General features: G+C 42.9%; 1 protein-coding gene across 1 annotated transcript in view; it reads left to right on the top strand.

The window, feature by feature from the left end:
- Positions 1-435: 435 nt before the first annotated feature.
- LOC106579993 (voltage-dependent N-type calcium channel subunit alpha-1B) overlaps positions 436-13,189 on the top strand; it is a 146,035-nt gene continuing 133,281 nt past the window's right edge. Inside the window, exons 1-3 of the mRNA XM_045703026.1 lie at positions 436-1,411; positions 3,655-3,760; positions 6,870-7,009. Coding sequence (XP_045558982.1) covers positions 1,152-1,411; positions 3,655-3,760; positions 6,870-7,009 — 506 coding nt within the window. The 5' untranslated portion in view covers positions 436-1,151. The remainder of the gene's footprint in view (positions 1,412-3,654; positions 3,761-6,869; positions 7,010-13,189) is intronic.

Genomic DNA, 13,189 nt, shown 5'->3' with positions numbered 1-13,189 from the left:
CCACGCAAGACAATAAGCAGCTGCTCATTTTTTTTGCATATTGAAAAATAACATTATACAAGGCAGATTTCAGCTCGGTGTTTAGCGTTTACCAAAGAATAAACATCAGTCATATTCTGCTGTAGCCTAGGCTACCCCACCCGGTCATGATAACCCAAAACGCAGCAATACTTGAAAGGGAGGGAGGATGCCCAGGACCACAACATCTCAGGAGATTGCGGATGCTATTGAATGAAAAAAAAAAAAAGAATAATGATTCATTTTGCTGTCCTTCATGATTTCTACATATGCGTTGTTTGATGCGATTTATCAAGCAACTTCGGTGATTATTCTGCTCGGGGGGGGGACGAGAGAGAGGCTGCTTCCCTCTTTCTCCCTGGTGCTATGGATACAGAGACGATACAGGTGGAGCCTGGCGTCTTTTTAGTCACGTGTGCCGATTCATAAGGAGCAGTGGCTGGAGAAAGTGGTTATATTATACATTGCCTGAGAGCGATTTAGCGGAAGCAGAGGCGCCAACCTTGTGTTTTCTCGTTACACCGTGCCCGAATTAATAGGAAGATTATTGGAACGGATCATGTGAGGCACCTCGTTTTCATAAGGAACGTGGGGTAAGGTAATACAAAAGAAAAACTTAAACGCGCAATGGCAAACCAATCGAGGAGGATACACCAGATAAATGCATCTATTTTATTTGGAGCTTAATTGTAAGTGAGCTATGCAGTCATAGCCCGCCTTATGGCATGCGTTCTGCGAATGATGCGAATTGTTATTGCTCGACATTTGTACATGTTAAACTGGCTGTTTTTAAAGCTTAGCCCAGTGAAAAGGGATAGGCTATAGGCTACGCATATGTGGCCATTCAGCCAGAAGAAGACCCATGGACAAATATTTGACATGGAAATATAAACTTTCTCCTTCATGTTTCATATCATTTGAAAATCTGGACAATTGAAAGTATGGGAAGTAACAAGGCGGGGACCAGCCAGCAGAATATCTGAAGAAAAATACATCATTTTATTTTTGAATGTTTGTTGAATATTCACCGAAAGGAACTCGTGGCTGGAACAACTGTGTGTTGTGATGCTTTTGCTCTGTCTTTTATCTAGTCTAAGTTTAGATTTTTTCACTAAGATCTGTGCGATTGTAGAATGGCTCGATTCGAAGAGGAACTATCCAACCGGCGTGGAGGGGTCTGTCAAGCGGGCCCACCAAGGGGGGCAGGTCGGCCAGCAGGCCCCCCAAGCGGCCCTAGGGTGTACAAACAATCAATGGCCCAAAGAGCCAGGACAATGGCCATTTACAACCCCATCCCTGTCAAGCAGAGCTGTCTTACTGTCAACCGGTCTGTCTTCATCTTTAGTGAGGATTGTATCATACGGAAATATGCCAAAAAGATTACAGAATGGCCATATCCTTTGTTGCTTTAAACAACCTAGCCTATTTCTCGTACCATTACATTATTTTATTAGAACATTATAGGCCTACTTGGGTTTTAATGGCTTGACGTTATTAAGCACAGGGGGCAAGGTTCCAGACTACAGGGCATGATTATCTAAGTTAATTTACTGTAGCCAATGAGAAGATATGACATGGAGGACAACCAGTTGTTGACTGGTCTTTGTAATACAGTATAACCACTCTCAGTAGGCCAGTATAGCCATATCCACTCTCTCAGACCCACTCCAATAGGTTATTGTAGGTGATATTGTTCTGTTTTTTTGGCAAGATTCCTGTTTTCTCCAGCTTTTGGCATCCTCTCTCTGGTAGGCCTACATGCAGCTAAGTTGCCTACCAAGAACCTGTCAGAGTGGTGTTTCTGATCCGTGGCATAAATCTGAGCTGTGGCTACAGAACAATTAACATGAAGGCTGGAGGTGTATTTTTTTGTTTTTTTTGTCTTTTTCAACCCAAATGGCAGTGCAGTGAAAATCTTCTCAGCAGGATAATTTGATTGGTTTTGTAAAGCACCATAAATTATAGGTGAGGCCTATACTTGTTTTACTTTCTACTTGCCTAATGTATTTGATTCCGGTATATGGGCTAAGTAAACAAGCTTGTGTGATAGTCTGCCCAGGGGACTATGCCACTGTTAGGCTACATATCAAATAACTGCTGTATCGATCCGTTTGTTTCTCAGACCAAGTCTCTCCTAGCAACGTTTCAGCACAAGCGCTCTCCAAGGTGCTGAATCTACCCATGTGCAAAATGCTGCTCAACGGTAGGCCTAAATGGCAAGCTAGCGGGAAGGCTGTCTAATAAACAGATACAGTCTATTCTGCGTGCGTGTCCCATCAAAACAATAAGCCATGAGAATAAATGGAAATGAATTTTGCATTTAGCGTAGTTTACAAAACCAATTTGTTTCTTTTAAGGCAAAATGTATCATTATTGTCGTTTATGTCCCATAAAATGCTATGTAGAAGTATATTGAAAACAATGATTGCAGCCACCTGTTGACATGACATATTTTGTATAATTTGCCAAATGAGGGATATCCTCTGCAGCTTGTGAAACCTGTGCATCAGTGGAGGCTGCTGAGGAGAGGACGGCTCATAATAATGGTAGGAACGGGGCAAATGGAATGGGATCAAACACCTGGAAACCATGTGTTTGATGTATTTGATACCATTCCACTGATTGCCACCAACCTCTTGTGCTGTGCTTAGGCCTCCTAGAGAAACAGTCAACCCTGAAGCATATTACATGAGATTGGGTTAATGAACCTGTGAGGTATTGCAATTAATTTACATTCATTTGTGTAATCGCATCCATTACTTAACTCTGGTGCTGTGTAAACACTTCTCAACCTTTAGCTTACCTGTGCATTTCCAAGCCACTTTCACAGTATTTTTCTCCCTTGAGCTAGATTCTAGGTTCATGGGAGCCATTGTAGCAAGAAAGTCCTGAGCTGCCCTAAGCCAGTGAATTATGTGTTTTTATCTGTTGATGTACTGTAGCCCATTGCCTGAGCTAAGACCCTAGTCCTCTGTGCGCCACAGTCTCCAGAGGCGATAAACAACCATGCGATGACATGGACAGCAGCAACTGAGACATCATGTAAGTCAGCAACTGATAAATAACTCACTTCCCTCAGTCATGTTTAGTGTTGAGATCCAGTTCAACTCATAAATCACTCAGTTCCCTCAGTCATGTTTAGTGTTGAGATCCAGTTCAACAAAAAAATTACATTTTGGAAAAAAAGGAGCTATCTAGAACCAAAAAGGGTTCTTTGGCTGTTCCCATAGGAGAACCCTTTAGAACGCCTTTTGGTTCCAGGTAGAACCCTTTTGGATTTCATGTAGTACCCTTTCCTCAGAGGGTTCTACATGGAACCCAAAATAGTTCTACCTGGAACCAAAAAGGGTTCTCCTATGGGAACAGCTGCAGAACCTTTTTGGAACCCTTTTTTCTAAAAGTGTAACTTAATTACTGTGCGTATGTTTTGCCATTAGGCTTCAGCTCTTGTATAATTTAGGTTAACCTACCTACTGTTGAGGAGCTTTTTAATATGGTAATTTTACTTCCTCTAGGTCCCATTCTTCTGTTTCTTCCTCCTCCTCTTCCTCATCTTCTTCTTCTGTTAGAATGTATTGCAGATCATAGTTACTGTATGCCTAATGTAGCACAGTAGGTTTTTCTTAACGGTTTCACTCCATTTGAATACCTGATCCTGGCCACCATTATAGCCAACTGCATCGTCCTTGCCTTGGAGCAGCACCTACCAGCCGGCGACAAGACCCCCATGTCAGAGCGCTTGGTAAGTGACCATTGCATGGGTCATATGTAACATTTCAATATTATATCATATTTGATTATTGGTTAACTACACTCTTCTCTCCAAGTGAAAAATAGGTGTCAGTCATTATATTCTCACATACAAGAATAATATATATATATATATATATACAGTAGCTTGCGAAAGTATTCTCCCCCCATTTTTCCTATTTTGTTGCCTTACAACCTGGAATTAAAATATATTTTTTTTGGGGGGGTTGTATCATTTGAAGATGCAAAATAAAACAAATTGTAAAACAAACAAGAAATAAGACAAAAAAAATGAAAACTTGAGTGTGCATAACTATTCACCCCCCTAAAGTCAATACTTTGTAGAGCCCCCTTTTGCAGCAATTACAGCTGCAAGTCTCTTGGGGTATGTCTATATAAGCTTGTAACATCTAGCCACTGGGATTTTTGCCCATTCTTCAAGACAAAACTGCTCAAGCTCCTTCAAGTTGGATAGGTTCCGCTGATGTACATCAATCTTTAAGTCATACCACAGATTCTCAATTGAATTGAGGTCTGGGCTTTGACTAGCCAATTCCAAGACATTTAAATGTTTACCCTTTAACCACTCAAGTGTTGCTTTAGCAGTATGCTTAGGGTCATTGTCCTGCTGGAAGGTGAACCTCCGTCCCAATCTCAAATCTCTTGAAGACTGAAAAAAGGTTTCCATCAATAATTTCCCCTATATTTAGCGCCATCCATCATTCCTTCAATTCTGACCAGTTTCCCAGTCCCTGCCAATGAAAAACAAACCCACAACATGATGCTACCACCACCATGCTTTACTGTGGGGATAGTGTTCTTGGGGTGATGAAAAGTGTTGGGTTTGCACCAGACATAGCGTTTTCCTTGATGGCCAAAAAGCAGGATTTTAGTCTCATCTAACCAGAGTACCTTCTTCCATATGTTTGGGGAGTCTCCCACATGCCTTTTGGCAAACACCAAACGTGTTTGCTTATTTTTTCTTTAATTAATAGCTTTTTTTCTGGCCTTTCTTCCATAAAGCCCAACTCTGTGGAATGTACGGCTTAAAGTGGTCCTATGGACAGATACTCCAATCTCCGCTGTGGAGCTTTGCAGCTCCTTCAGGGTTATCTTTGGTCTCTGTGTTGCCTCTCTGATTAATGCCCTCCTTGCCTGGTCCATGAGTTTTGGTGGGCGGCCCTCTCTTGGCAGGTTTGTTGTGGTGCCATATTCTTTCAATATTTTAATAATGGATTTAATGTTGCTCCGTGGGATGTTCAAAGTTTCTGATATTTTTTATAACCCAACCCTGATCTGTACTTCTCCACAACTTTGTCCCTGATCTGTTTGGAGAGTTCCTTGGTCTTCATGGTGCCGCTTGCTTGGTGGTGCCCTTTGCTTAGTGGTGTTGCCTTTCAGAACAGGTGTATATCTTGTTTAGGCTAGGCATCCAGCTAGGGGGACAACTTCCGGTTAAACTGGAGGGCGTGCAATTCAAGTAAATAATCATAAAAATGATGGATCTAAATATTTAGGTACATACAAGTGTCTTATATCGGTTGAAAGCTTAAATTCTTGTTAATATAAGTGCACTGTCCAATTTACAGTAGCCATTACAGCGAAAGCATGCCATGCGATTGTTTGAGGACGGCGCCACACATCAAAATATTTTTCCACCGGCACAGGTTTCATAAATTCACAAATAGCGATTAAATATTCACTTACTTTTTGAAAATCTTCCTCTGATTTGTCATCCAAAGGGTCCCAGCTATAACATGTAGTGTCAATTTGTTAGGCTAAATCCTTCTTTATATCTCAAAAAGTCTGTTTAGTTGGCGCCATCGATTTTAGTAATCCAGTCGTTCAACATGCAGAGAAAGGAATCCGAAAATCTACTGCTAAACTATCTTTCAACGAGTAAAAAAACATTTCTATTCACTCCTCAGATACCCTAAAATGTAATGAAACTATAATATTTCTTACGGAAAGAAGTATGTTCAATAGGAAACCGATTTTAGCAGGTGCGTCTTGTCTTCATCGCGCGGCCAAACACGAATTCCCAAGACTGTGTCCCTGTACTAAAACTCATATTTCTTATTTGTTTTGGAAGTTACAAGCCTGAAACCTTGAACATAGAATGCTGACACCCTGTGGAAGCCATAGGAATTGCATCCTGGGAGCTAGAATTCAGAATGCCCCTACACTTTCCATTGTTAGAGTATGGTCTCTCCAAAAAAAAAGATTCCGGGTGGTTTTTCTTTGGATTTTCTCCTACCATATCTATTGTGTTATAGTCTCCTGCATTATTTTAAAATGTACAAACTTCAAAGTGTTTTCTTTCCAGTGGTACCAATTATATGCATATCCTGGCTTCAGGGCCTGAGCAACAGGCAGTTTACTTTGGGCACGTCAGTCAGGCGGAAATCACCAGATCTTATTTAGGGGCTTCATAGCAAAGGGGGTGAATACATATGCACGCACCACTTTTCATGTAATTTATTTTTATAATTTTTTGAAACAAGTTATATTTTTAATTTCACTTCACCAAGTTGTGCTATTTTGTGTATGTCCATTACATGAAATCCAAATAAGAATCAATTTAAATTACAGGTTGTAATGCAACAAAATAGGAAAAATGCCAAGGGGGGGTGAATACTTTTGCAAGGCACTGTACTGTTACCCATGCAGGCAGCTGGGGTTTCTCACCAGTTGTGCTCAGTCAGCTAACCAGTATCACACAGAGGTGACTTTGATCCCCCTGCTTACAGACACTTTAGGCTCCCTATTGAACTCTGTTGTTAAGTCGTGCCATTAAAAGGGTCAATGCTGTGAGCGCCTCCACCCAATCAAATAGACTTAGCTGGTTGGGACATGCTGGTTGTTTTAAGAATTAAATGTCACTCCCTTCAGGCAAAGTGCCTCACAGCTGCACCCACTAATTGATCCGCTCCCCCAGATAGACCAAGGCTCTGTCTGAAATATTGACGTGACTCACTCCATCATGATATTAACCCATCAAATTGCTTTTTAACTCACATTCAGCCCAAAAATCACATTATAAACTAATGATGATGGATATCAGTGGTCACTTACATTCTCAGCCTCTCTTGTCTTAACAGGACGACACAGAGCCCTATTTTATTGGAATATTTTGTTTTGAAGCTGGCATTAAGATCATCGCCCTTGGCTTTGCGTTTCACAAAGGCTCCTATCTTCGAAATGGCTGGAATGTAATGGACTTTGTGGTGGTGCTAACAGGGTGAGTACTGAGCTAATGGCTCATGCTAAATGTTCACACTGCTTTAAAATGACAGACCTGATCCTGAGTAGATTAATGAGAAAGCACAATATTACTGTGTGTGGTGTGTGTGTTGTGTTGTGTGTTTCATTTAACATTTCTTATGAGGATAGGATTAAATAGGATTAAATGTCAGGAATTGTGAAAAACTGAGTTTAAATGTATTTGGCTAAGGTGTATGTAAACTTCTGACATCAACTGTATGTGAGAATGCTATTCATTGACTGCAGCTCAGCTTTCAACACAATAGTGCCCTCAAAGCTCATCACTAATCTAAGGACCCTGGGACTAAAGACCTCCCTCTGCAACTGGATCCTGGACTTTCTGACGGGCCACCCCCAGGTGGTAAGGGTAGGTAACAACACATCCATCACGCTGATCCTCAATACAGAGGCCCCTCATGGGTGCGTGCTCAGTCCCCTCCTGTACTCCCTGTTCACTCATGACTGCATTTCAAGGCACGACTCCAACACCATCATCAAGTTTGCCGATGACACAACAGTGCTAGGCCTGATCACCAACAATGATGAGATAGCCTACAGGGAGGAGGTCAGAGACCTGGCCGTGTGGTGCCAGGACAACAACCTCTCCCTCAACGTGATCAAGACAAAGGAGATGATTGTGGACTACAGGAAAAAGACGACCGAGCACGCCCCCATTCTCATCGACGGAGCTGCAGTGGCGCAGGTTGAGAGCTTCAAGTTCCTTGGTGTCCACATCACATCAAAAGGTTTTACAGCTGCACCATCGAGAGCATCCTGACTGGTTGCATCACTGCCTGGTATGGCAACTGCTCGTCCTCCGACCGCGTACGGCCCTGTACATCACTGGGGCCAAGCTTCCTGCCATTCTGGACCTCTATACCAGGCGGTGTCAGAGGAAGGCCCTAAAAATTGTCAAAGATTCCAGCCACCCTAGTCATAGACTGTTTTCTCTGCTACCGCATGGCAAGTGGTACCGGAGTGCCAAGTCTAGGTCCAAAAGGCTTCTTAACAGCTTCTACCCCTAAGCCATAAGACCCCTGAACAGCTAATCAAAGGGCTACCCAGAACCCTCTTTTACGCTGCTGCTACTCTCTGTTTATTATCTATGCATAGTCACTTTAACTCTACCTATATGAACATATTTCCTCGACTAACCGGTGCCCCCGCACATTGATTCTGTCACTGTACCCCCTGTATATAGCCTTGTTATTGTTCTTTTACTGCTGCAGTTTAATTATTTGTTACTTTTATTTTCACATTTTTACAATATCTATTTTTTGCTCAACACTCAACACTTTTTTTTTTAAAGCATTGTTGGTTAAGGGCTTGTAAGTTAGCATTTCACTGTAAGGTCTACACCTGTTGTATTTGGCGCATGTGACAAATAACATTTTATTTGATTTGCAGTGGTAAAACAAATATTGTCTGGAATAGATATTCAGGGCAACAATACAGGATGCTATGGTAAACTATACCATAGAACGGCAGTATATTTGCAGAAAAAGAAGAGGGCCACAAAAGTAGAAGCGCTTGCACTGAGAGAGGACTTGGCGTATTGGAGCGAGAATATCAGTGAGACAATAGGAGTGGAACTACGGGTGGGAGAGGAGCATGAGGTAACTACCGTAGGCTTTCAGTGAGGGACCATGAGGGAAAAGATGAAGGGGACGAGGAGACAGTGGAGGAGACTGGAGGAGGGGTAATGACGAAGATGCTGTTATGCTGGAGAGAGTCCTCGGGGAGTTGCTCGCATCACCAGGGAGTGTCCTGGCTTGCTGTACCTATTGACTCTGACATTTATTTGGCCCATCTATTGGGGCTTACATCAGCTTTGACACCTAATTGCAATAAACCAATTCTCTGGAAGCCCTACTCCACCCACTTGGAAGTCAATCTCAGTGTTCCAACCTTTTGTTCTTGCTCAGTGGACGTAGGGGGAACCAACCAGGGGCAATGTAATACGACCAATTCCTGGAACTGGTCTTGTTTCAGAGTAACCGTCACACAATGCCGTGTGTGTGAGAGAGAGCTGTAGAGACAAAGGTAGCGAGCGGTCTGTCTGTCAGTACAGTGTGTTGTTAGGGAAAGGTTAGGACTATTGACAGCTTGTCACAGCCTCTACATGGACCTGTCACCATCACTGAACACACAGGGCATCATTCTGCTATGCTTCCATATTCACTGCCACTACTTGTGGATAGGGCTGCATGGGGAGGAAGGAGGGGAGGCAGGGCTGATTGAAATTGGGGCAGAGCAGCCTGACATGATAACCATAACTGAAGGGCTGTGGTGGATGAGAGCCTTTACAGGAGCAGTCTGGCCCTGTTATCAGTGCCATGCTACAGTGAGCGATTGATCCATGTTGTCAGTCTCTGACAGCTATTGGATCACCATGTGCTGCATGCACATCAAAGTGCTGCATGCTATCCCTATGGCTGTAACTACAGGGTGTGCCTAGCAGGAAACCAATCGCCATAGTAATTACCATTGCTGCCTCACTGATTATTAATGAAACCCATTCTTACCATTCCCTGGGATATGAGTACTTGAAGCAGGTATTAAGTCAATACCAAGATCGCCATACATTTCAGATCAGCTACAGCTACCTTATAAGTAAAAGCAGTGATTGTGTACCATAACGTTAGGTGTGAGTTTTCTATTTTTAACAGTATTGTGTACAAATAGTGTTCCATTAATGGTGATGAATTTATTAAGAAGATGAAGATCTTGCACACGTTTGGCCCCAGGACACATGTGGGCCGTGTTTCACGTGCTGGTGCTGGTGGTAATCACATGTGGGGGTCTGTGAATGAAAGGGCTTGTATGGAGCTCCCACAGGCAGGGCCAGCCCTTTAAATCAAATCAAATCAAATGTTCCAATAAGACGTTGGGTGTTGCTAATAAGAGCATACAGTGGGGTCTGGAATTATTGGGTCCCTTAATGGAAAAATTATATTATTTTATACTAATCCAATTGCTCAGAGAAAGATTTATTTTTAACAAGTAAAAATCTTGACAAGATAGTGGTCCAAATGATTGCATCTCCAGTTTTCAATACTCCAGCACCCTCCCCTTGCAAGGATAATGGCACTGAGCCTTTTTCTAAAATGTTTTATGAGATTGGAGAACGCTTTGGGAGGGACCTTAGACCATTCCTCTATACAGAATCTTTCCCGATTATTGATATCCTTTGTCTGCACTCTTCAATTCAAACCACAGGTTTTCAATGGGTTTCAACTGCAGAGTCTGGGATCTGATTTTGTGGTCAATTAACCATTTCTTTGTGGATTTTGATGTGTGTTTGGGGTTATTGTCTTGCTGGAAAATGTACTTTTGTATTCGAACAGTTATTACAGTGGCTGTGGTCATGTGGCTGGCCAATTACCATCATCCAAAATCCCATGACTGTCACACCCCTACTGTTCACTGCAAGTTAACAGTTGTCACGCTCAAATGTCCACTTCAAGTTATTCAGAGTGCTTACCCACTGTCTCTCAGACATCTGGGAAATATTGTGTACAGTGCAGTACTATACTATACACTACATGCACATACACTACTAGTCAAAGACTTCTACACTCAAGACCTAAACATGAAAAGTTACATTTCAAAATGGCTCTTAAAGTTTTTATAATAGTCATTTTACAACTACAGCCATGATAGAGCGGTTCATAAAGCTTCCCAACACATCCCAATGGTACATCACATTTCACAGAGATTGATTCAATCCAATGACTTCGACCAGTATTGACAAGTAAAGGTCCATTGAGGATGCAACAGCACGTAATATACTCCCCAAGGTCTTTAAACAGAGCAGGATAGAGAAACCAGGAGATTGGTTCAGGAAGTGCAACCGCTGCAAAAAAAAATCTATTTCTTTGGCCGGAAAATAGAACAGCCACAATGCAAGATTGGAAAACAGCAACAAAAGAACTTAGGCAACTTGAACACAATGATAGCTTAATACTAAATAGCAATGGTTGGAGCGATGCCACTGTGACTGTCCTCATTTAACAAGTCCGCTGGTAATGTGCCTTGTACAATGGGGCAGATGTTTTTTTTAGTTAAAAAGAAAAAAATCATATTGTGAAACAAAAGAGGAGCCAATCAACCACCTCCATTTCCCATCAGATGGTGACAATAGTTTTTGTTGTTGTTGAGAGAAACCTTATCTTGCTTCTGCTGTTTGTTAGGGCCCGAGACAGCTCGTTACAGCTCGCTAATTGATTGGGAGAATGCTGGGCAGACAGGCGGAGTTTCAACATCAACAACATTCTACAATCCAACTAACACCAGCACTTACCTCCAACACACTCCGTCTGCTGGGCCGGGAGCACTCTGCTTCAACGCTTCTCCTCCGCTCCTGACTGCATGTGCTGCCATAGGAATGGAATGAATAGAACGGGCGTCCCCATTCAAGTCAATGATGGTTTAATGGTTGGACTGGCAGCCATTGCAATTGTACCCATAGGAGCAAAACAGGAAGTAAAATGTGTGCTAAAATATGTGCTGTGATTTGTTGATTCAACTCAAATGACATACCAAAAAATACATTCCATTTCACGAGTTACATCAGTTAACATCATTTGGATGAACCTTCTACATGACCAAATACCAGGCAGCCGTTGCAAGTGCACCCATGAGTTTACCAGTCAAATTGCCAGGATAAGAGGTTCCAAGCCTATTTTTATGACGGTTATTTTATTTCCATGACGGTCGTTATCCATAACTGTCGGTTACGGTAATTGTGCCAACCCTAGTGAATAGTGATGACTGAGGTTGTAGAGAGAGAGAGAGAGAGAGGGGAGCAGCAGTGAGCTATAGAGCTGAGGGATGTGGGTTCTGTAGACAGAGAGAGAGAGAGACAGAGGGAGAGCGAGAGAGAGGGAAGGGAGCAGTGAGCAGTAGAGCTGAGGGATGTGGGGTCTGTTGAGAGAGAGAGACAGAGAGCGAGAGAGAGGGAAGGGAGCAGTGAGCTATAGAGCTGAGGGATGTGGGCTATGTAGAGAGAGAGAGACAGAGAGCGAGAGAGAGGGAAGGGAGCAGTGAGCTATAGAGCTGAGGGATGTGGGCTATGTAGAGAGAGAGAGACTGAGAGACAGAGAGACAGAGAGAGAGAACGAGAGACAGGGAATGGAGCAGTGAGCAGTAGAGCTGAGGGATGTGGGGTCTGTAGAGAGAGAGAGAGACAGAGAGAGAGAGAGAGAGGGAAGGGAAGGGAGCAGTGAGCAGTAGAGCTGAGGGATGTGGGGTATGTAGAGAGAGAAAGAGAGAGCGAGAGAGAGGGAAGGGAGCAATGAGCAGTAGAGCTGAGGAATGTGGCGTCTGTAGAGAGAGAGAGAGCGAGAGAGGGAAGGGAGCAGTAGAGCTGAGGGATGTGGGCTCTCCAGTGAGCTGTGAAGGTCTTAATCAACCTCAGCTCCACCACCATCATCCATTCTGCCATGATGCTCTCTGATGCTCTCAATTAGTAATGCCTCAAATTTATGTCCCCATTTTCCTTATTTAGAACACTGCTTCTTCTTCTGTTGTTGTGTACAGTGGAAGCTCGGACATATTGTTTGATGGATTCACCACTGGACTGTGCTGAGTGTGCTCCTCAGAATTGTCTTGAATGCTGGGGGGGCCTTTCCTGTTTCCCAGTGTACCTGATTCTGTGTGTTCCCTATTATTGGTTGGTTGCTATCGATTCATGCATTTTAAAGCATGTGTTTTGACAGTGAAAAATGTGCTTATTTTTACCTGTATACCCTAGTAGCCTTGTTGTGTACAGTCAGAACCTTGCGTGAATATTGCTATGTGATAAACAGAGGTGTGTTTGCTGTGTAAATGCTATGTAATTATCAAGGGAGCTTCACCCTCTACAGTCTCCCTCCTCCAGTAATAACACTAGGAATAGATGTGCTATGGTTTTCTTCACACTCCCCAACAGTACCAGCAGTAGTAACAACCGATTGACTTCTAGATGTGTGATACATCATGTAAGGCTTTTGACACATTGTGACGTTGTGCTGAGAATCGAGCAATATCATAAACCTAGCAGGAGATGAGATGGGATAGGAGATGGGGTCGTTCTGTGGTTGGAGCTAATGCAGAAGAGGGCCAGATATTCATCAAAGGAGCGGTGGGATTGTGCTGTGAGGATGTGTTCTAATCA

Source organism: Salmo salar, chromosome ssa20 (assembly GCF_905237065.1).
Source record: "Salmo salar chromosome ssa20, Ssal_v3.1, whole genome shotgun sequence".
NCBI lineage: Eukaryota > Metazoa > Chordata > Actinopteri > Salmoniformes > Salmonidae > Salmo > Salmo salar.
Note: the sequence above shows the minus strand (reverse complement) of the source record. Positions and strands in the feature narration are given on the sequence as shown.